The following is a 24886-nucleotide window of genomic DNA, read 5'->3' on the forward strand; positions in this document are numbered from 1 at the left end:
CAAGTGGTGAAGTAGGTTGGCAGATGTCTTTCTCTCCCCCTCTCTGTCTTCCCCTCTTCTCTTGATTTCTCTCTGTCCTATCCAACAACAAAAATGAAGATAAACAACAAGGACAACAAAAGGGGGAAAATTAAAAATAAATAAAATTTTAAGAAGATTTTATAATAACAATCCTGCTAGGCCCAGGCTAGAGACAGTGGAGACACACACACACACACACACACACACACACACGCACATACACCAAGAGGCCAACACTGAAGTCACTGCAATGCATTATATCATCTGTAGTCACAGCAGCATGGCAGAGAGGCCTCTGAAGTGAGCCAAATCAGGACTCGAGTCCTGTTCAATCCCCAGGTGGCCACTTGCATGACCATAATAAGCAAGTCATTCAACTTCTTCCACTTCACTCTCCTCATCTGTAATGAGTGCAGATTAGAAGACACACACCAAGGGCAGGGCTGCACCCACCGCCCCACCATGCCCAGACAAGAACCCTGGAAGTGATGAGATCTTCCCCTCCCAAAGGTAGGGATTTGAAACCACAACCAAGATTCTGACCAAGAAGTGCTACAGGCAACAGAGCCCAGTGCTCTACTTCTGGAGGCTCTGGCCACCTCTAGAAGGGGTTTTTCCCTCTTGCCAATTCAGTGGAAAGCAGACACTCCAGGGACAGCCCCAGCCCCATAGTACCCAGCAAAGCAAAGACTTCGTAAACAAGGCCTGAGGGATGGAAAAGGCAACAGGCCAAAGCCCAGCCAAGCTGATTGTATCCAAACACTGCAGGAGTCTGCATAACTAGCCACTTGGAAATAACATCTTCAAGCCAGTCTTGGTTATGTGTTAAATCCTTGCAGAGCCTAGAAACCAAGAAAAGGCTGGATTCAACTGGATGGAAAATGGTGAACGTGTGCAATGAGCAGAGAATGGGTGCTTCTTGAGAAGCTATGCCAGATGTTTTGCTGTATCTGCTTCTCTGAAAAACATACAGGTGAAGAAACTGAGATTATGAAGGTGAGGCAAATTACCCAAGCTCCTAAAGCAGTTGCTAGATAGGTGAGGCTCATAGGAGGGTCATGGTAATAAATATAAAAGAAGAAATCCTGCTGAGACCAGCAGGAAAGGTGGTATGTCTGACCCTTTAATAAATCTTACCTCGTACTGCACCAAAGTAAGAGACTTTGGGGTTACGAGGAGGGTTCAGGTCCTGGAACATGATGACAGAAAAGAACTTAGAGGGGGTTGAACTGTTATGAGGAAAACTGAGAAATGTTACATGTCATATGCTTTACATTGATTTGTTCTAGCCCTCCCCCGCCAAGAGAATTGGATCAGTCCAGTTAATTTCGCGGGCCGCTTGGCCCCGCCCCTAGGAAACCCGCCAGTGTTCGAGAGTGACAGAGTTAGAGAGTTCCTGAGTTCCAGAGTAAGAGAGGGTTCCTGAGTTCCAGAGTAAAAGAAAGAGTGCTTGTGCCGCCGCAAAGAGACAGCAGAGTTCTGTTTGGTGATTAGTTTGTCTTAGTTTATGAATCGTTGTTCCTGAATAAAGAAATACAGCTTCCCTGCCCAGCCATTGTCTCCGAGTCTCTGTTACCCGCCGTGAAGCTAGCCCGCCCGGCAAGAGCCTCCGAATTTTAACAACAGTTACATGTGTACAAACTACTGTATTTTACTGTTGACTGTAAACCATTAATTACCCCCAATAAAGAAAATAAAGGGGAGGGAGAGAGAGAGAGAGAGAGAGAGAGAGAGAGAGAGGGAGAGAAAGAAAGAAAGGGAAGAAGAAAGAAGTCTCACCTCTTCCAACATCCCCTCCTCTCTCTAAAACTTCTCAGGGTGCCCACTGCAATGGGCAGGTTATCCAGGAGTTGCCAGGTAGCCTCAAGAAAAAAAGAAGAGTTCATGAAGATGCATCTTATCAGCATTCCTGTTTTGTTTTTTTTGCCTCCAGGGTTATTGCTGGGGCTCAGTGCTTGCACCATGAATCACTGCTCCTGGAGGCCATTTTCCCCCCTTTTGTTGCTCTTGTTGTAGTAGCCTTGTTGTGGTTATTATTGTTGTTGATGTCATTCGTTGTTGGATAGGACAGAGAGAAATGGAGAGAGGAGGGGAAGACAGAGAGGGGGAGAGAAAGATAGACACCCACAGACCTGTTTCACCGCCTGAGAAGTGACTCCCCTGCAGGTGGGGAGCTGGGGGTTTGAACAGGGATCCTTACACCGGTCCTTGTGCTCTGCATCACGTGTGCTTAACCCGCTGCACTACTGCCAGACCCCCCAGCATTCCTGTTTTTAAGATTTCTCCAGACACAAGGTAAGGGGAGCAGGCAACAATGCATTTGCAAAACCTGCAATACCAGGAGAAACTAAGTATCCCAGTGATATCAACATACTTTTCACATCCCCCTGGAGAGAGAACAAAGCTTTGAAGTTCAAAGGAACACTCTCATCTTTTTCCACAAGCTGTCCCAAACACCTATAGACCCACATGGCACATGAATCCAGAGCTGTTCCTTACTGGAGGGAGTGGCTGACTCACAGTACTGTGTTTCCTACCTTCTACCTAGTCTACTAAATATGCTCTTTGTATCTCTCACAACTAAATGCTTGTAATCTGTGAGAAAACCCAGAGCTAGTTGGTAACAGTCACACAAATAGTTAAGTGGGGTAACGAAGGTCAAACCCCAAACAGTTCTCATTCTAAAGCCAATCTTCCTCCCACTCCTAAACTTAACAACAGAGTAGCAGCAGAAAAGAGAGGAGGCCAGGGCTTGGAGAATAGAGAGAAGGGGGTTAGAATAGCACCAGAATTAGTGGGCATCACCAGAACAGACTCTGGCTGGGGGAGATTTTCATAAGGAGAAAAGGTCTCCTCTGAGCTGACATTGGCACATCCACTGCAGGAAATATTCTGAGAAAGCCTGGACACATTAATGCTGCTAATCCTAGCTGCCCATTACTGGACTGAATCACTTCATACAGGGGAATATGTTCCGGTGAAAATGCCTTGCGCCTACAGGACATCGTAGCCTGGCTGACCACCAGTGTGAGCCTAGGGCCTGATTAGCCCAGAGTGTCAGGACTGCTGGCCAGCTGCACCAATTAGGCATTTTGAATTTTAAGTTGTCGAACAGTGGGCTTCGTGCTGGTTCCTGATGCATGAGGTAGCACTTGGAGCAATAATTAATTAGAGAACGCAGAATAAGCAAGCAAAGTACATCAAATGGAATTAGTGCAGCTCTCTGCCTTTCACTTCATTTTGCTTTCCATCACAGAGGGTCCAAAGGTGAGGGAAAGGAAAACAGCAGGGAGCATTCAGCTACCCCTTAACCCAACGCCCCCTTCACCCTCCCCTCCCAGGCACACCATGCCAATAAATGTCTCCTCTCCCCGCCCCCTACAACCTATCCAGGCCAAAGAAGGGCCAACTCCAGCTTGCCATCTCTCTGCCCTTAAATTCTCCAAAGCTAGCATCCATCAGCCAATTTGTCAAGTATTTCTAGTTGCCTGTCCTCAAATCAGCAGACTCTTTGTTAAGCCAGTGGTTCCTGTCTTGTAAGAAGGTCTAACTCCTCACAGAGGTGTTTTTTTTTTTTAAGCCTCACTGATTAGATAAAGCAGCAAACAATGAAATGCAGGTCACACAGATCATCTGGCAACACCTCTTTCCGGTGCTAACAAATCCCAAGGCAAAGGCACTACCTCTACAGAGTGCTGGGAATTTATTTTAACCCTTGAGGCTTATGTCTGTCAATAAAGAGGAAAATTAAAAGAAACAAACAAAACAATGACCTGAGCTTTGCCTCAGAAATCTCCAGCTTGATTTGGACACAGCCACTCAAGAAGCTGACCAAGTCTTAGGTCACTGCTGGGAACCAATCAGGAGCCAGCTGTGCTCCATGTCATCCCCATCAGCACCCATGCATTCTGTTTTGGCCCTGCACAATTGCATCCACAGGCTCCTCCATGGTGCCCCAGAGACCTCAGGAGGCCCTATCACCATCACCACCCACTCCATGTCTTCACCTACCTCATTGATGAAGGAGTGTGCCCCCTGTGGACTCAGCAGCAGGATAGCACGGCGCAGCGTGTCCCGATAGCGGTTCAGCTCCTCTGTCTTCATGGTGGTGAATAGGCTGGTGAACACGTGGCTAATGTTCTTATCCACCTTTTGTAAAGAGACATCGAGGCCCAAGCGGGAGGCCTGGTCCAGAAAGCTTTGGAGCCCACGGATATCTGAGCAGTAGAAGAGGAGGAGGAGGAGAAGGAGGAGGAGGAGGAGAAGGAAGAGAGGATTGTCTTTTAATAGGAAAAGAATTTGCAAACTCCAGTACTTGTTCTTCAGTCTGCCTCAACAGTCTGTTGAACAGAGACTGGAACATATCCCAGCACCCCTTGGCTGCTTCCAGCCCACCCAGGCTAAGTACTTTCTGTAGAACAGCAGGTCCTGTAGTCAGAAAACAGCCTTTGGGGTGAGCTCCACTTCTCTCCTCATTGCTTCACCCAGTGGGAGTGGATATTCTGGAAGTCCTATTCTCTTGCTTATGTGTGTCCTGTGTTCCCTCATGGTAACCTCCCCTCCAGTTCTCCTAATCTGTTCTATGGTGACAGAATTCTCTGACCAGAGCAGGCTCAACCCTGGTTCTGCCCCATCCCATGACTAAACAGTTTCCTCCTCTCACTCCAGCCCTTGGATTTGGGACCTTTTCCTATTCCATATACCTGTCTGTCCCACAAGAAATACTACTCCTCTACTCTTTCAATCTGGAGTGACTCTTGCCCCAAGTCCAACCAGAACTCCATGTTACCTGGTTTGGGGGTGGGGGGATGATAGGTATAGGTAGGTGTGTGTGTGTGTGTGTGTGTGTGTGTTTGTGTGTGTGTGTGTGTGTGTGTGTGTGTGTGTGTGTGTGTGTGTGTCCCCCTAATGCAGTTTGGCATGTGAGGAAAAGTGACTAAAGGAGGACCACAGGGTACCTTAAACCTGCCCCCATCCTGTGGGGTCCTGGGACACATAGACCCAGGCTGTCCACCACATCCCTCGGATTCCAAGAGAAGGCATACTGTTCCCATTAACCTGCTGCAGTCCTTGGAGAACTGTGGCCTCAAAAGCCTCTTGAAAAAAAAAGTTTGAAGAGATTTCTCAGAGCTTAATAGATCACAATGGGTGACAGGGTGAGAGATCAGGGATGGTTCAATGAATACAAAGTGCCAACAAGGTGAAGTTTTCCACAACTGGAAAACTCGGGGCAGGTGTCAACCATGGTCCCTCCCCCTCCTAAGCCCAGCACAGCCTGTCAATTACATTTAGGCAAAAAGAACCCAGCTGACACCCATCTCCAAATCAGCAGTGAGTTCCTAGGCACCCTTATCATGGCATGGGTCCCCATGTCTATTTTGCCACTGCACAAGTGGACTACATCTAGGTCGCAACATCTTTTCACCTGTGCCAATGATGGCTTCCTTTGGACTCACACCAGCCAATTAATTAACAGCCATGGATTACATGATTAAATGTAAACTTCATAGCACTAGGCAGTGGCATACCCAGTTGAGTGCACATGACCATGCACAAGGACCCAGATTTGAGCACCTACTCCACATCTGCAGGAGAGACACATCATGAGCAATGAAGCAGGACTCTCTCTCCCTATCTTCCCCTCCCCTCTCAATTTCTCTCTGTCCTACCCAGTAAATAGAAAGGAAAAAATGGTTGCCTGGAACTGTGGATTCATAGTGCTGGCTCCTAGCCCTAGTGACAACCCTGGTGGCTATAAAAAACATACATATATACATACATGCATAAAGAAAGAAAGAAATGTAAATGTCAAACCATTAAAGTTAGATAAAGGGCCTGGAGAGTGGCACACCTGGTTGAACAGACATACTACAACGCAAAAGGACCCAGGTTCAAGTTTCCAGTCCCAGCAGGGGGTGGGGGGAGATTCATTAGTGTTGAAGCAGGGCTGCAGATATTTTCTCTTTCTTTCTCTCTCACTCTATTTCCCCTTCCTTCTCAATTTCTATCTGTCTCTATCAAATAAATTAACTTTAAAAATAAAAAATAAATAGACATAGATAAAAAGTCAACACTCAGTTCTACAGATGCACTCAACAACTACACCTGGCTGGTAGCAACCACACCAAACACTGCAGATGCAGAGATCAAATGCAGCAAGTGGTACAATACAGAAATGCCTGAGAAAGTCTTTAAACAGTCTGGTGTAGACTATGTTCCCTAGTCCAGGAGGTAAACTGCATCCAGGTCTATTTCCTGGCCTGTGAAGCTGTCACTTTTATGGCCCATGTTAGTCCTACTCAGGGTTCAAAACATGACCTGCTAGGGGCTGGGCGGTAGTGCAGTAGGTTAAGCACACATGGCGCAGAACCGGCATAAGGATTCTGGTTCGAGCCCCCAGTTCCCCACCTGCAGAGGTGTCACTTCACAGGTGGTGAATCAAGTCTGCAGCTGTCTATCTTTCTCTCCCCCGTCTTCCCCTCCTCTCTCAATTTCTCTCTGTCCTATCCAACAACAACAACAGCTATAACAACAATAAGAGCAAGCAACAAAATGGGAAAAATAGCCTCCAGGAGCAGTGGATTCATAGTGCTGGAACCAAGCCTCAATAACCCTGGAGGCAAAAAAAAAAAAAACTACCTGTTTGACCTAGGAGACAGATAGAGGTTTGAAAGAAGTGTTAGTGCATTTCCATTTCTGCTCCTAGATCACATCAGTGCCCTCCCTGGACTAGCCTGCTAAAGGAAGGAACACCTACGGAGAGGAGTCAAGATGGTTCCCAGCCAGCCAGCCACCCACAGCTACATGACAGCCAAGTTCAGATGCACTAGGGAGCCCAAAGCAAAAGCACCTGGTTGATTTATAGACTCATAAAAAAATAATAAATGTCTGTTGTTGTACGTCGTGACAGTTGAAGATGATTTTTTTCTCAGCAATAAGTAGCTGAGAGTGAATTCTTCAAATGCACCTAGTATAGCTTAGGAAAACTCTAGTGAAAGAGCAAGACCCATATCTTTAAAAAGTTGTCTTGTGACACTGTCCACATAGATGTGAGCCAGCCCTGGAGCAAGGCTAGTGCTCAGAAGTACCTTCTCCAGCCCTCCACCTGGACTACAATGGTCCTCACTGGCTTGTGGCTTGGATTCTGACCCTGATATCTTCACAGATGCCAACCAAGACAGAGAGAATCAATCACCTAGGACAGGCATGAAGGTGACAGTCTGAGACCCTGTTTCTACCAGCTCCCACTCTTCCTCTGCAGGCACTGGACACAATAGCATGCAGGGTCACTGTGGGTCTTCAGAGTGGCTGAGACGGACCGTGTCTGCATAAGCCTGCTCTCTGCACATTTACATGAGTGAGGATCCTGCACAGCTCTGTGCATGTGTCCAGTGGCCCATGAGTCAGGTAAGGCTCCAGTACCTGATTAGGCATGACAGCATAGCCAGTCCTCTCAGATGGAGAGACAAACCCCTTTCAGGGGTGCCAGGCTAGCTTCGCGGGCAGGAGAGAGGGACAACCAGGGACTCATGGCTGAGTGGTACGCAGTTCAGTCTTTATTCATGTGAAGCGCAGCGCAATCTAAGCTATCTCTAATCACAATCCTGTCCTTATATATCCTGAGGTTGAACTGTCAGGTTGGAAGAGGATGTACGTAGGATAGGGGGGTGGGGAGAAGGAAAAAGCGTGAAAAACAGTGAGGATTAAACCAATGCCCTGGAGGTAGGGTGGTGCTTACTTAACAGTGATTATGTAAATAGAATACAGTGTTAAGCAGGGAGGATTAAACCAATGAAACAGAAGGGGTCTTAGAAGCAGAATTTAGAAGCATACCAACACAGGGGATTTGTCCCCTCGCCTCAGCCCATCTCAACCTATAGGGCTATTTCCTTTCCCCAGGGTATAAAAGGTGCCAAGAAAGCCTATAACCATTCCAAGACCCAGGAGGACATACGTCCATGGAGAATACAAGCCCTCATAGCTCCACCACTCTCAGCTTCTTTTCTGCCTTCTGCTTAGCCAGCCCCCATGGACCTGAGCCATCAGGGGGAATTTAAGATCCTGAAGTCCTCTTTTCCTCAGGATGTAGGACCCTACATGCTTCTGCTCCCGTCTACCTCTCAATCTCCTCCCCTTCCACACTCCTACCACAGTCCCAGCTCCTCCTGCACCTCCCCTAGCATCGTCTGCTCTGTCAGCTGGAAACAGAAAACAGCAACACCAGATAACCTTGACAGGCCAAGACATCTCAACTTCTTCTCTAGCTCATTTCCATGGTTCGTTCCCAGGTCCATACCATCAGTTCCTCTCTGGACTTGTGAAATGGCCCTGATGCCCCCACACTTTCTGCCAGAATTTTTCTTTTCATTTTTTATTGAAGGGGTTAATGTTTTACAGTTCACAGTAAAATACAGTATTTTTCTAAGTATAAGTCTGCTCATGATACAGCCCTCCACTAAAACATTCCATGAATAACACATGCTATTATAAAGTCACTAAGAGATGAACATTTTCAAAAGCATCAACCAATTGCCAAACAAAAGCCCTTCTGGAGATTTTGTATATTGTGCATAAAATAAACTACATGTATCTTAGCCTGGAATGTAACTCTCTGGTTCTAAATGCTTTCCCTATTTATGTCTTTGTGTTATATTACATATTCCCACCACCTGAAATCATCACCCAAATTCAAAAAATAATTTTTGCCCTTCTCTAGACAGCTGCCATACCCATCACAATACACACACACACACCACCATCACCTCCACCACACAAATATATACCACACACATAGACTCTATACTTAGATGCTCCCAATTAGAAATTTGCAGACACTATTCTCCTTCAAAATTCAATTCTTGGTTAAGTACACCTAGTTAAATGAACATATACAAGGATCTGGGTTCAAGCCCCCAGTCCCCAGATAAAGGGGATTGGGAGGGAAGCTTCATAAGTAGTGAAGTAGTGCTGCAGGTATATCTCTGTCTGCATTCCTTCTCAATTTCTCTCCGTCTTTTAAAAAATTTTTATATTTATTTATTTTCTGTTTTGTTGGCCTTGTTTTTTTTTGTTATTATAGTTATTATTGCTGTTGTTATTGATGTCACCATTGCTAGATAGGACAGAGAGAAATGGAGAGAAGAGGGGAAGACAGAGAGGGAGAGAGAAAGATAGACACCTGCAGACCTGCTACACTGCCTGTGAAGCGACTCCCCTGCAGGTGGGGAGCCAGGGCTTCAACCAGGATCCTTACATCAGTCTTGCACTTCACATCACATGTGCTTAACCCACTGCACTACCACCCGACTCCCTAATTCCTCTCTGTCTGATCAAATAAATAGAGTTTTAAAAAAAAGATCCAATTCAAGTCATGTCACCCCTTGGAAGCCATCTCTGACCCTTGAATCAGAATCCACGTCTCCTTCAACTTTCATAACTCTAGGACACAGGAAACAGGAACTATTCCTTCTCATTTCTCTCCAACCCCAAGCTGCAGTGTTTTAGTACAAAATCAGAAAAGGGAAAGTCTGTGGAATTGATCTGAAGCAAAGCAAGAACCAGCTTGAAGCCCGGTGTGACTTCAGCAAATGCACAACAGTGTCATGGCTGATGGAAGCAAAGCCCCAGTAGGCAAGGAATTGCAATTGGCTGAAAGAGTTTTCAAAAATCTAAGATGATAGCTGTGACTCAGGCCCCCACTGTTTCTCGGGGAAAAAATTCAGACAGTCACTGGGCATTTTAAATACTTTCCTTCTGAAAAGTAATTGAAGTGAAAGAACACATTCCAAATTGCTTCCCCTACAATTTTCAATTTCCAAGAAAGGTCCAAGTACTTAGAGTACCCATAAAGAATATTTTATCATCTATAATATACATGTGTATGTCTGAAGGCTGTCACCTCACATAGGAGCTCACAGTGAGAAGTGTTTGGGAATTACTGCCAGTTTTTCCAAAAGCTGATATATTAACTTAGAGTCTAGGGGCTTTTCCCCCCTAACTTCCCTTTTATCTGGTGCCAAAATATATGCTTTGAATGTCTCCCCAGATATAGCTTATCCATAATTAAAGTTCATTCCCAAGTCCCCTGCAGAAGTTCCTTTCTTCCTCTATTGCCTACTCTCCTCTCCAACACCAATCCAAAATGCCAGCATCATTATCACAAGCATAAAATAGCTATAGAATTAGGTATGATGTAAGTTGGGCATGCAGGTGAGGAAGAAGTCACCATTAAAAAAAATTGGCACAAGGACCAGTGTTAAGGATCCTGGTTCGAGCCCCCAGTTCCCCATCTGCAGGAGGTTCACTTCACAAGCGGTGAAGCAGGTCTTCAGGTGTCTTTCTCTCCCCCTCTCTGTCTTCCCTCCTCTCTCGATTTCTCTCTGTGCTATCCAACAACAATGACAGCAATAACAACAATAATAACAACAATGATAAACAAGGGCAACGAAAGGGGAAAATAATTTAAAAAATAAAAAATATATAAACACGTGCTGTGGCATCAACCAAAAGCAGTTTCCCTTCCCCCTGCCCAGAATTCATTTGTTGCTCCCCAGACCCTGACTACCAGCTCTGCATCTCCTCCCCTTCCTTCCTTCCTTCCTTCCTTCCTTCCTTCCTTCCTTCCTTCCTTCCTTTATCTCTCCTGCTTCTTTTCCTCCCCTCCTTCATGCCTGCCTATCTCCCTTCTTTCTCCTTCCTTTCTTTTGTTACTTCTTCTTTCCTTCCTTAAATATTTGGCAAACACTGTTCTGGGCCAGCCCTGATGCTGGGCACAGAGCAGCAGTTTTGCCCTCCCTCTCCTCAGAGCTCTCAGACCTACAGGCAAGACCCAGACTGACTGAGGAGGGAGTAGCTCTCCTCTGCTGTTCAGGAGTACCTCTGGTGTGTCAGAACAGGTTCCCTTTAAAGGCTGCATTTCATGCTTGAAGTAATTTGCTGCAATCTATCCCTGTAGGTGTAATAAAGTTCATCTCTCTGGTAGTCAGGCAGGTGCAGAGCAGGTCCACAGGAGTTCAGCCAAGGCAGAAGCAGAGATGAGACACACAGATATGACTTCTTCAGCAGGCTTGCAGTAAAATAGGCCTCTCCCTGTGACTGGAGGATAGGTCTCTCAAGACAAATGCCCCAGGTCCAGGCCTCTGGGGCACTAAAGCATTATGCTACTGACCAAGAATCTCAGCAAGGCGTGGAAGGTGGGGGCTAGGGGCTTCCCTTTCTTGGTCATGATCCCCACTGCCCAGACAACAGTCCATAGCGCCCCCCCCATTCTTGGAATAACTCGAGTGACATCCCATCACCTGCTCCCCCAAAGGTCCACTTGGATCCTATCTCTCTTTTTATTTTTCTTTTCTGTATTCAAATACTTTGACATCTGGATCTTGAGACCCTGGAGGAACTGCTCCATGCAGGGATAATAAATTCCTGAAGATACTAAGAATACCCTTTCCACACGCAAACCAACCAGCTATGGTCCACACCCCATCACCTCCTCTAGGGAACTTTCACTTTTTTTTAAAAATTATTTCTCTATTGGGGAATTAATGTTTTACAGATGACAGTAAATACATGCATAACATTTCTCAGTTTTCAACACAACAATACAACCCCCACTAGGTCCTCTGCCATCATATTCCAGGACCTGAACTCTTTCCCCCACCTACCCCAGAGTCTTTCACTTTGATGCAATACAGCAACTCCGGTCCAAGTTCTGCTTAGTGTTTTCCCTTCTGATCTTGTTTTTCAACTTCTGCCCATGAGTGAGATCATCCCATATTCATCCTGTTTCTGACTTATTTCACTTAACATCATTTCTTCAAGCTCCATCCAAGATGGGCTGAAAATGGTGAAATTACCATTTTTAATACCAGAGTAGTATCTCATTGTGTATATAGACCACAACTTGCTCAGCCACTCATCTGTTATTGGACACCTGAGTTGCTTCCAGGTTTTGGCTATTACAAATTGTGCTGCTATGAACATAGGTGTACACAACTCTTTCTGTATGGTTGTGCTTGGTTCCATAGGATAGATCCCTATAGGAGAGGAATTGCAGGGTCATGGGGTAAGTCCAATTCTAGCCTTCTGAGAGGGAACTCTCACTCTTGGTGTCTTTATCCACCTGCTGAAGACACAGCAGGGTCAATTACCAGAAAATTCCCCGTGTCCCAAAGTCTACTGAAAGTACTCCAGCCAGCCATTCCTTAACCTCTTTACTCCTTCTTGTCCATTCTTTCTTTTCTGCAGAAAATACAAAGAGCTCTTGCTCATGGTTCCTCCACCTCTTCTGCCTCCTGGCCAACCCTGGTGCTTTCCCCAGTGTTCGCATTATAGCCTGCCCCCTCCCTCAAGGATCTAGAAGTGCACTACCTGTCCAGTGACATTTAGCTCCTGTTTTTTTTGTCTTCCTCATACCTAAATGATTATAAAACACTCTCCTATTGTGACTAGGGTACAGAGCTTTGGAAGGGGGTACACAGAAAAACTCCAGTAGCCATACTCCTTCAGAGTTGCAGAAAATAAGCACATGAGTTCAAATCTCACCCTTCACTAGTTCAGTGACCTTCAGCGGCCACCCATGTGAGCCCATTTCTTCACCTGCAAACTAGAGCTAAACTCATCTTCCTCCTAAGAGCAATCTGCTCCTTCAGTGAGTTGGCACAGTGCAAAATATATGTTCAGAGGCTGTCTGATCAGTTCAGACCTTCTCATCAGCACAGGCAATGCCCCCTCCCCAAGGGTTTCCAAATGAACAAATCAGCTCTCTTGTTCTTGAGGCTCATCAAGGAAGGAGGTACCTCCTGATAATCAAATGACACAATAGAAGGCTAAAAAGGTCGGCTCTCCCTTCTGTGATAATGGAAATACCTAAGTTGTAAAGTGGTTGCAGGGGAAAGTCTCATCGCAAACTCTCTGAGAAAGAGAACAAATTTTTGCTCATTATAAGAGTGATAACATCCAACAGAGCTTCTGTTCAGAGAGGTTTCAGAACCAGTCACAAAACAGGAGAGCAGATTCCAGAGAGGGGAAATGGGTCACCTGCATAATTCCTTGTGATAGCATTAAAACAGCATTTGTGCACTCACACATGCACACAAATGTGCATGTCATTCTAGACACACGGGTCCTCGGTGAGAGCCCTCCCCACGCCCTCTGCCTGGAGTCCTAGCTATGGAGGACATCAGTGTATCATAATACATTCATTTCTCACCCCACTCTGTTTCTTTCCATTTAAAATACAAACACAAGGGGAAAACATTTTAAATAATCAGGCTGGAAGATCGAGATTAAAAACAATTTAAAATTAACGTCTACTCTGGCACTTTGGAAAAAACATACCACGCTGCATTAAGTGCTTTGAATTAAGTAAATTACACCAAGTAACTAATTTACATAATGATCGAAATTTGCATTTTACACATGTTATGATGAAAATGGGTTTATAAAATAATTCTTCACCAACTTCTGCTCCGAATTGGGTTCCAGTATTTGGATAAAATTCGGCAGTGTTGATCTGCTACTGTCTTTCATGTTTCAAATCTCTGGCTCTTCCTATGTATTTTTTTTTATCTGGCAGGTCCCTTATTCCCACTGCAATAAATAGTCCCTTTGATTTGAAATTTCCTTCTGTCAATTGAGTGAAATCATATTTTAAAAGAATCCATAAGATGCTAATGATTCTTAGAATTTTCACAAATAAAGTTTGATGTTCCTGACACCTTTCACTAATGGAATATTTGGTATTGATTTCAAGCAGTTCTCCCTCCAAGCTGAGTAGGATTGGTTTATGAGGTCCTGTGGCTTTGGAGGACTTTTTCTCCAGAAGAGGGGTTAGATGACATTTGCCCACAGACATCCTTCCCATACCAACAAGCCCTACAGGGAGGAAGTGAGACCCTGTGGAACATACTTTGAGCGACTGACCTCCAGTCCCCAAGAGGCTATTCATCACCAGCCTTCAGGTCCGTACTATCTGGGAGGGCAAGAACATTCATGCCCCCCTGCCCTCAGGACTGCTGGATGCTTAGATAATCTCATGCATACTCTTCTTTGCAGCCTGGCATGAGGAAATAACTAAGCCATTTCACAGATGAGAAAATAGAAGCACAGGAAGCTAAGTTCCTCCATCAATAATGCACAGCCTGGGAACAGCATGACTCACCCTGTACTTTGAGAAGTATCAACATATTTTCCTGGACTTCTCTCTGGCTTAAGATCCTGAAGCAGATCCAGAAAAGTCCTCTCAAATCTTTAGCCCTAAACAGCCATGTTTGGATTTCCAGTGCAATCCAAAGATGATTTTTATCTTCTATTATATACTACAAGTAAGGGGCCTCTTTCCATAGATTGGCAGGACCAATGCCACACACAGTGGCATGATAGTATGGACACTCATAACAGAACTTGTTTACTAAGACCTTGATTTGAGCAGTATTTTAAGAATTTTCTGTCTATCATCTCATTTTAATTCTCACTATACCTTGATGTCTTAACCAAAGTCTTCGTAAATCCAAAAGGAGCCGGGTTGGGATTCAAATCCAAAGCCAGAGTTCTGCACACACAGTCTCCAGCTAACCACAGCAACTGAGTAGGGAAAGCTTAGTGCACCTAATCAAGCACAAATACTGAGTAAGGTGCCTGGCACACACCCACAATTCCCCCAAGTCCACAACACCCTAGGGAATTACTAGCTTATTCCCATTTCACAGCTATGTCCCTGGCTCTGAACAGAGATGTAATTCAACCCTGACTCATCTGCTATCAAAGGGCTCCTCTCTGTCAAAGCAAGGAACTTACAGGTGGCAGCAATAAATACATACACCACCCAGCCAAGGCCTACACAGTGGCCATCCCAGGCACAAAGACCTCTTGAAGAAACTGTATGGCATGCTGATCAAGTGCTAAAGTCTGGCTTTTAAGAATGGCAAGAAGATGAAATGTGAGGCCTGCCATTACCAGCTGCTAATTTGCAATCAGTATTAATAACTGACATTACACAGTGAAATGCAGCATCTTCATTAATTCTGTAAATTATCGCTATGAGAAGAAGCCCACACTCCTGCAAAAAGCAGCCCTGACTGGGCTGACTTAGAAGCAACCCTGGACTGGGTTCCATATCTGCAGACCTTCCCAGGGGAACCTAGAAAACCCACCTGCCATCCATTCCTTCTAGCTTACCCCGGGACCTGCCACAGTCCAGATGTGTGAGTCATTGCCCTGGTTTTCTGCGTCTCTGGTAATGAGCTCTGGCCTCAAACATAACTCACTCACTCAGGCTTTCTCCAAACATGTGCCTGGTGCCCACACTGTGTTGAGCCCACTGTGAAGATGAGAGAGGGATCAGATCCCAGATGTCTCATTCAAGGAGACTAACAGAAAACAGACAAGCAAGCAGTGAGAGAGGGCATTTTAGGAACTACAGGAAGCACAAAGGAAGGAATCTGTTGCCTGGTGTTGTCTAGAGAAGGCAAGTTTCCCAAGAAGTCTCCAGAAACTGAAGTCAGTAGTCAGGGCCTGCAAGGAGATTTTTTCAAATAAGACAGAGGTAAACAAGACAGAGAACTCCAGATCTGGGGATCAAAAGGTGTCCCAGTATTTAGTAACTGTCAAAGCAAGGAGCAGCCTCTGAGGGCTCTCTCTGGCCATAAAGAAGGTGGGGTTTGGTGTGCCTCCATGGAGGATGACCATAGCATCATTCTTAGAGCTGGCCAGAAAGCATTGGGACAAAGAAAAGAAGTCAAGGTAGCCCATGGGTCAGCTGAGGCAAGTGCCTGTGGCCCCAGCCATGTCAACCCCACTCCCTTTGCAAGTGTCATGTCAAGTCTCTGAAGCATCTGTCAGTATCCTGGATGCAACCCCAGAGTACCTGTGTGTCCTCCAAGGCCAGAGTCAGGCAGCCCAAGCAACTACTGGCCAGCTCTTATGGGGGCCTTTCAATTCAGGGCTATGGCACTCAAGTAAGAGAAAGAGTTGGACTTTGAGGCCTGACCCCCAAAAGACAGACTCACCTATATGGCTGTCTCCAAATGCAACATGCCTGCTCAGCATTCTGAGACTTAGTGGTCATTTTTGTGAAATGGACAAGGTGGTACCTTAATGTAGTAGGAGCAGTATGAGGGCCAAATAGGGTGATGGCCATAAAACACCTGGCACTGAGTCCCTCTTGGGAAGGGTGAGTAACAGGGGAAATGCCTCTCCAATGACACGTCCACCTCCACTGCTGTCCCACCCTCCTGCTCCTCGTCTGGCAGCAGCCCCCTTCCTCACAGTTCTCCACTGACCTCACAACAAGTGTTCTTTAACTTATGTATTTAATTTACATAATTACTCTCTGGTATTGACTCGGGATTAATTTGTTTCCTCTAGATTTGGCTCTGAAGAGACAATGCCAGCCAGAGTCAGGAGTGAATTGTGACAAAACACCCACATGTCACTTTCCCTCCTTGGAGGTTTCCAAACATCATCTCTGCCCTACCCATGCATGGAGACCACACAGTGTCTTATACCTCCCTGGGCCAGGTGGGTGGCAGGTTGGGGTGTCGGATCACTGTATTTGTAAAGAGAGAGATGCCTAAACATCATCTCAGGAATAACTCTCTACCAACCCTAAAGGGAAATGTGGATAGTACAAGAAAGGACAGGAGTGCCCTGCTCAGGCAGTGCCAGGGAAGGTCTGAGCTGGGTATCAGGCTGAATTACTCAGGGGTGCACAGATGGCATTGCTGAGGCTGCTGGTACAAGAAGAGTAGAACACTCAGGACACCACAGAGATGAAGCTGGAGTCTAAGGCAGGAAAAACCACAAAGGGCAATGTGAACACACCTTAAAATGGAAGAATGAGCTGGATTTTGAAGAAACTATTTGGCATTTCTGTGCAAGGAGATGTGACAAGGAGGACAAATATCCAAAGGCCATCAGAAACCAAGCCCAGGGGCCAGGTGGTGGCACCCCTGGTAGAACATACATGTGACCAAGCAGAAGGACGTGAGTTCAAGCCCCCTGTCCCCACCTGCACTGGAGGAAGTTCCACAAGTAGTGGAGCAGTGCTGCAGGTATTTCTCTTTCCCTTTCCCTATTTATTCTCCCATCTCTCTCAATTTCTGTCTCTATCAAGAGGAGGAGGAGGAGGAGGTGGAGGTGGGAGAGGAGGAGGTGATGAAGGAGGAGGAAGAGGGGAAGTAGAAGCAGCAGTGGCCAAGGCCATAGCCCGTGGCCCAGTGAAGCCCAAAGGCAGTGGAGAGGAAGGCCTCTAGCTACAGAAAAGAAAGATGAAGCAGTATTAAGAAGTGATGGAATCAGCTTCTACCTGCTATATATGATGGATGGGAAACCAGCCAGGGATAGAAATGTAGGGGAGGGCAGAGAGCTGGTGCTGGGGACACAGGAACACCACTCCTCCTTCACCCTATGTGTGCAAACACACGCACACACACACGCACACACACACTCACTCACACTTGTGCTCACCTTCACTTAGGTGCTCCCGTTCACAAAGGGCACACGTACGATTACCCTCAGCCATGCCCATATTCACACACCTCCACACACATTCACTCACTTGCCCCTTTGTGCTCATGCTGACTCACTCACTCACTCACACAGGAATACGCTCAAATGTGCTTGTACCTATTTTCAGGAATTCTGTAAAAACCTCAGTGAATTTGGTGCCAGTTATTAGACACAGGCACTATAAATTAAATTATATAAACTTATAATTAAACAAATTATATTACAAATGAAACTGATAAACACACAAAGCTCATCACTTCCTAATTATGTTGCAGTGTTTTGCTATTATCTCTCCTCATGAGGCTATTAATGTCTTTTATATCTGAAATCCCACACAATGGTGTGTTGCCCCTCTCCAGCTCCATGTTCAGTAGTATCACAGTGCTCCACAACAGCTACTATGGGAGCATTCCTTCCCCCGGGGAAACCAGCAAAACTACAAGTTGGCCTTTTCTGTTTTCTTGGAGAGCTGGTTCTTAGAAATTTGCTCAAGTGCCTCTGCTCACAATGCTGACACACATGTACATCCCATGCTCACGTGCACATCTGCACCCACACATACCCAGTCACACAGTCCTCACACCCACACTCGTTCACACACACAAAGCACTCCCACCCACTAACACACATGTTCCCCTAACATCACACAGGCAGTCCCAAACCAAACCCAGGGCCAGGAGGAGAATTAGGGTTACCCCTGCTCTCCTGGGCTCCCCCACATTCCCTGGGGTCCAGGAGCTGATTCCCTCATGTCTCTGTGCTGCAATAAAGCAGAGGCTCAGGACCTCACTCTGGTCACTGCAAGCAAGACAAGGGCAGAGATCGATCATGATCCAGCCTGAGGTGAGCAGAGGCTGGGAACTCGGGATGGAGTGGCAGGGCTGGGCACCCAACTCCAGCAGCCAAGCCACTCCTGAGAGCCTTGGCCTCTGTAGCCCCACCAAGCTCCACTTCCAGAACTTGCCTGCTAACTCCTCAAATTAAACCCACATCTATATTAATTAAAAGTCAGGATCTGCAGGCCTAATAGGACTGCAGGCCCATCCATCATGAGCTAGTTCACGCCCGCCAGAATCTTTCAGGCCAGATTACAAATGGGATTCAGAGTGGGGGTTGAGGGAGGCAAGGCATTATCCTGAAATATAATTTGAACTTTCCTTCCAAAATATCATCCCTGGGCTGATCCATCACATGCCCACACCCGCCTGGGCTTGTCACAAGCAAGGGCTAGACCATGGGGTCATCTGTCACCAGTTGCCAAAAGGCCCTAGAAATAAATGTCAGGGCTGCTCTAAGGCTGTGAGGAGAAAGGGGACAACTGGACCAGTGGTGTGATCCGTGCCTGTGGGTTGAGCTGCAGCAATGAGACTTCCCTCCTGGGGCTGGTGACGCCTCTTACCTCCCCAAGAGACAGGCCCTCCCAGTCAGAAGTGTGGGGTGCAGGAGTAGGGCAGGGGAGCCTCAGCATGGAGCATGCTGTCTGCCCATCCTCACACTCATGCACTCCTTGCAGCAAGCTGTATTAGTGGGAGGCTGGATTAGTATCCTGGATCCATCAATGAGATAACTGGAGCCCACAGACCTTTGGTCACCCATGAAAAGGAAGTTGATCCAAGCAGATCTGACTCCACCCTGCTCTGCTGCCTCTGGAAACCTAAACACAGCAGGGTCAGCCTGGTCTGATCCTCTACAGGAAGAAGTCGATTTCTTGTCTGACTCCTGATCAACCTGAACATCTGAGAGGGCGCTCATCTCTGCATCAGCAGGTGTCTCTGGTCAGTGGCCCTCGATCCTAAGTATCTTACTTGCTGCCCACAGCTGAGCTCCATACAGCACAGCACCAGACACATAACAGCAACTCAATAAAACCGCATGGGCAAATGTGTGGATTAAGTAGTGAAAGGCAAGTCTCTACCAAGGGGTAGAAGCTCAGATCCAAGATGGCCCTCCAGTGTTCATGCATAAGTGCCCATGCTGGAGCTGGCTCATAGTTAATTGGAGAGAAGAAGCCTACAGGCCCCAAGGCTGGGGGAAAGCACATAATCCTGCCCTCCTGCAACCTCTGCAGGGGCTGAGGCCACTAAGACATCCTAGCATTGTGATCTCTCCATCTCATCCCCCGGAAATTCCAGGAAGGCCAATTTCTAGCCCTATTTTAGAGTTTTAGAGATGGCAAAACTGAGACTCCAAAAAGTAACTGGTGGAGTTATGATTGCAAAGCCCCTGCCCTTGTCCTCTCTGCTACAGTGGGGTATGTCAGTCACACACAAGCATGTGATTATTACTAACCCTCTGCATCTCCTAGAAAAATCAATACTCAAAAAAGAAATGCACACCCTACCCAAGGTGGTCCTCCCAGGTCAGCAGTAGGGTGTAGCTGTCCAGGGTGCTGAAGGCTAGGGTCTGCTCTGTGCTGTGGGGCTGCCCCAGCCTGCAGCCAAGGGCTCAACACCCACATTAGCAGGCTCCACCTGGTGGGTGACCGACTGGCCTGCCCATCTCCAAAGCAGTGACCACACAGACCACTCAAGGCACCAAATGGGCTCTTTCATAGCCCACAGCTGCCTTTTTCACCAACTTTGAAAGAGCAATTGGAGATGCAGATTCTGACTCTGAGTCAGTTTTCCTTGTGATTATAGTGATTTCCAGTTTAGAAGGAAATGAGCACCCCAGAAAGCATTTAGAATTAATCCTCTCATTCTGGAGTGGCAATAAAACTCCGTTAGGGATGAAATATTTGTCATTCATTTAAAGCCCTGTCACCAGGAGGAAAGAAGATCCAATTGCCCATGGGCTGGCAGGGGCTCCCAGGGGCAGTGGGAGGTGGCACAGCTCTGGCGGGAGCACCTTCCTCCCATATCCACTCCTCTGCCCTTTCTTCCCATTCTACATACCATTGTAAGAGAGAGACAGCTTAATAGTCCTCTGAGCTCTGTTTGGGGAGGAGGCTGGAGAGAGGGAGGGCAGTCATGAGTCTCTGGTGGGGCAGGCAGGCTCTGTGCTCCTGAGGATGTGCTTCACAGTGTGCAGAGCTGGGGAGGACAGAAGGCTGGGAAGCATCAGAGGAGCACAGTACAAGGTGTTCAAGGGCAGTCACATCTGTTGACAGGGAGGACCAAGCCCTCCGGACATCAGGTGTGTGGTGCAGAATGTGCTCTGAACTCACACCCCTCCTGGAAGGTAGCAGGTCAGGACTTAGAGAGAATGCCACACATATGCCAGCCTCCCGACTCCTAGACAGAGGTTGAATTGGGAGTTCAGTGGTCAGGGAGGGAGGAGAGAATGACTCTGGTAGTGGTATTACTTTCACCACATCTTCTGGAATTGTGAGGGAAGCAGCTGTCTTAAGTGGTAGAGAGGGGAAGGGGGCTCTGCGTCACTGGGATTCTGGAGTCAGTACCATGTTCCTCTCAAGCCCTAACCAGCCTCTCCTCCCCTCCCCCAGTGATAATGGTGTCTAGTTCTGTTCCTTCAAAAGCCACCCACATCTGACTTAGATCACTGCCCTGGACTCTGCTAGGGTTTCCAGGCTCATCTGTCCACTTGCAAACAGAGAGAGAGAGGTGAGAAATGTCACAATATCAGAGCTTTCCCCAGTGCCATGGCATTCCCATGTGGTGACAAGGCTCAAACATGGTCAGTGTGCATGGCAAGGCACCTACTAAGTGAGCTATCTTCAACATCACAAGATATGTTAAACCTGTTCCTTCCTCTCTGCCCTTAACACCACCCTCAACACCACCACCATCTCTCCTAGAGCCTACTGTGAAGGCCTCTTACCTGGCCTCCCTGCCTCCACCGTGGTTCTCCTGAGGTCTCTCAACCTTAACAGAGATAATGATTTTCCCACTATGAAACTGGTTTCCAGCCTGGTTTAAAGCCCATCAGTGGCCTTACAGCAAAAGGAAGACAAGAGAACCAGTGAGTGCAAAACCTGTGGTCTGCCAAGCCCATCCCTCTCTTCTGAAAACACTTCCTACCCTTGTTCTAGAAGATGTCTCCTTACCCTATTCTAGTCTCACAATATTACACCTGGTTTAGGGAGTATATTTCTAGCTGCATGAGGATGCAAGGCAGAGGGACTAGCCAATGCAAAGATGGAGAAACAAAGGAAAGTTGACAATGCACAAGAACACAGGTTCAAGCCCTTGCTCCCCGGCACTTCATGAGTGGTGAAGCTGGTCTGCAGGTGTTTGTCTTTCTCTCCCCTCCTTATCTCCTCTCCCATCTCAAGTTCTGTGCCATCAAATAAAATAGAAAAGAAAAGGAAAAAAGGTGGAGGGGGACAAATATCTGTCAGGAGCCCCAACCATAACCCTGGTGGTAATAAAAAAAAAAAAGTAAATAAAAAGAAAAAATGGGAGGAAATGTTGGCCACATATATGACCACACAGTTGTGGATAATGCAGCCATACAGCTGGCCAGTCTGAAATCTGTAGGGCAGATCTGAGGCTGGAAACTTGCGGAGGAGTGAAGGCGGCAATATCTTCTGTAGGGAAAAGTTCAACCTTAAGACTTTCTAACAGACTGTATGAGGCTCATTCAGAATATCATATAATTTTATTGCATTTATTTATTTATTTATTTATTTTTATTGCCAGAAGATTTATCACTGGGGTTCACTGCCTGCACAACAAATCCACTCCTGGTGGCCTTTTATTTTCTTTTTTCTCTTTTTTAATAGAAACAGAAATTAAGAGGGAAGGGGGAGAGAGAAAGGGGGCCAGGTGGTGGTGCAGCTGATTAAGCACACACATTACAATGCATAGGACCCAGGTTCAAACCCCTGTTCCCCACCTATAGGGGGAAAGCTTCATGAGTGGTGAAGCAGGGCTGAAGGTAGACAAAGTCTACATCAGCCCAGTATAGACACCAAACAATCCAAATGGCATTGGTCACTGCAAGAAGAAGGATTCTGCTGCAAATCCTCATCAAATCACCTAGGGAGATGGAGTTACCTTAATACTGTGGCTAAGAAAACAGAAGCCCTGAGATGTTAAGTTTCTTACTGAGGTCCCCATATTTAGGAAGCAAGACTGTGGACTCCAGTACAGGAAAGAAAAAAGGAGGGAATGGGAGCAGACTCTTAGCTATTGCATTCCACTTTATGCTGGGAAGCCTAGAAGCCCACACAAAGCCAAGACTCCTGCCTCCTCTCCTGCTGAGCTAGAACAAAGGGCAGTTTGCTCTAAGGCTTAGGACTCCAAAGCCTCTAAAAACTTCTGGCAAGGAAGAAGCACTCTGCACAGATCTGGGGAGAGCCTCCGAACAGGTTCCCACCAGGAGACATCACAGACACACATACTAGGTCCTTCAAGGAAGCCAAGAATCCCTGCTTACATCTGTCGTACTCAATCTTTCGCCTCCTTAAAGCACACATGATGCTCCTTCCCCCAGACTGCTCAGAGCCAGGGGCATTTCCCAGTGACCTACGCTTCTAGGCCACTGCTGTTATCTCCATGGAATAAAGTAGAGGTAAAAAACCAGGGAGTGAAAGTGAGGCTACCCCAGGGATAAACTGAAATTTACCCAATTTGCAAATGCAGCAAATGTGGCCATCGTCACCCTCTCCACAATGTCAGGTTAGGAGGAGCGACCTGACCACACTTGCTCAAGGGGCTGTTGTAATCAGTCTGACCATCAGGGCCGCTGCTCTCACAGGCTGACTGTGTGTTGCCCAGAGAAAGAGAGGTGCTGTAACCCCTAAAGAGGAAACCAGAGTCCCTAAATAGTAACAGCTTTCCCTGAGCGAACAGTCCTAAAAGGGCAGTGGTTTTGAGATTGGCTACTGTTCCAACTCATGCCATCCCCATCTAGCCACCAACCTAAATACAATTCTGCCAACCAACCTTCCTTCTTCCAGAAGTGTCCTCCATGACACAGCCCTGTTAACAAGCCTCAAAGGCCCCTAGGTCTCTATAGAGAAGAATTCCCATTCCTTTACTTGGGCTGAGCCTGAGAACCCTGACCAAGGGAAGGGCCCAGCCTGGGCAGGCAGACAGCTGTGGCCTCAGGTTTGACTTCACTATCCACCTACTGAAGAGCCTCTAACCATTCTGGGCCTCAGTTTCCCTGTCAATAAATCCACTGATGGAAATAAAAGGGGGAATTATATAGCTGCTATAGTGCCATTCTGAGACTCTAGTGGACAATGCCAGGCATACTGTGCAGGTCCCCAGTAAATGAAACTATGGTGACCATCATGAGAGATTTCCCACCTTAGATTTTCCCAATCCATGACCCCTCAGGAAGTGGCAGAAGTTACCTTTGACTTTCACATGCAGCCCCACTTCTGACTTCTCCAAATTCTCTTAAGTCCTATAGGACTGCAGCCTGGAAAAAGGATCTCAAACAGAATGGAGGAAACTCTTAAGTCACAAGGGCATGAAAAGGATGAGAAATTACTGGAGAAGCCTTTGGAAAGCCAAGGGACAAGGGTGCAGGGGAACTCAAGAGGTGCTAGAGACAAAAAAAATAAAGTAAAAATCTGTAGCAAATGTGATGCAAAAGATGGGGTGGTCTGTTTCCCCAGATAGTCCTTGATCTGCAAGAAGAGGATAGAAGATGGGTAAGTCTTGAGGTTCCAGATGCTAGCATGATGCTAACCATACATACTTCCCTGGACAGACAACCCCACCAATGTGCCCTGGAGCTCTGCTTCCCCAGAGCCCTTCCCTACTAGGGAAAGAGAGAGACAGGCTAGGAGTATGGATCGACCTGCCAACGCCCATGTTCAGCAGAGAAGCAATTACAGAAGCCAGACCTTCTACCTTCTGCATCCCACAATGACCCTGGGTCCATACTCTTTCTTATAAAGAATAAGAAAGCTAACAGGGGAGGGGAGGGGAGGGGAGGGGAGGGGATGGGATACAGAGTTCTGGTAGTGGGAATTGTGTGAAGTTGTACCCCTCTTATCCTATGGTTTAGTCAGTGTTTCCTTCTTATAAATAAAAAGAAGAAGAAGAAGAAGAAGGAGAAGGAGAAGGAGAAGAAGAGGAAGAAAAGGAAGAAGAAGAAGGAGAAGAAGAGGAAGGAGAAGAAGGAGAAGAGGAAGAAAAGGAAGAATAGAAAGAAGAAGAAGAGGAGGAGGAGGAAGGGGAAGGAGAAGAAGAGGAAGAAGAAGAGAAAGAGGAAGAGGAAGAAGGAGGAGAAGGAGAAGGAGAAGGAGAAGGAGAAGGAGAAGAAGAAGAAGAAGAAGAAGAAGAAGAAGAAGAAGAAGAAGAAGAAGAAGAAGAAGAAGAAGAAGAAGAAGAAGAAGAAGAGTAACTCTAATCCACAAGCCACCCATGGCAACTGAGCACTTAAAAGCAAGTCTAATGCCAGTGAGAAAGGCTGTGAGTGTGAAGTAAGTGTCAAATTC

The 24886-nt window shown here is 46.7% G+C and overlaps 1 protein-coding gene across 2 annotated transcripts in view; it reads right to left on the reverse strand.

The window, feature by feature from the left end:
• The window catches only part of GRID1 (glutamate ionotropic receptor delta type subunit 1), a 955154-nt gene that overhangs the window by 653443 nt on the left and 276825 nt on the right, over positions 1–24886 (reverse strand). For both annotated transcript variants that reach the window (XM_007530211.3, XM_060190942.1), the window contains exon 4: positions 4033–4238. In XM_007530211.3, the coding sequence (XP_007530273.2) occupies positions 4033–4238 (206 nt within the window). The remainder of the gene's footprint in view (positions 1–4032; positions 4239–24886) is intronic.

This window comes from Erinaceus europaeus, chromosome 1 (genome assembly GCF_950295315.1).
Source record: "Erinaceus europaeus chromosome 1, mEriEur2.1, whole genome shotgun sequence".
NCBI classification, from domain to species: Eukaryota; Metazoa; Chordata; class Mammalia; order Eulipotyphla; family Erinaceidae; genus Erinaceus; species Erinaceus europaeus.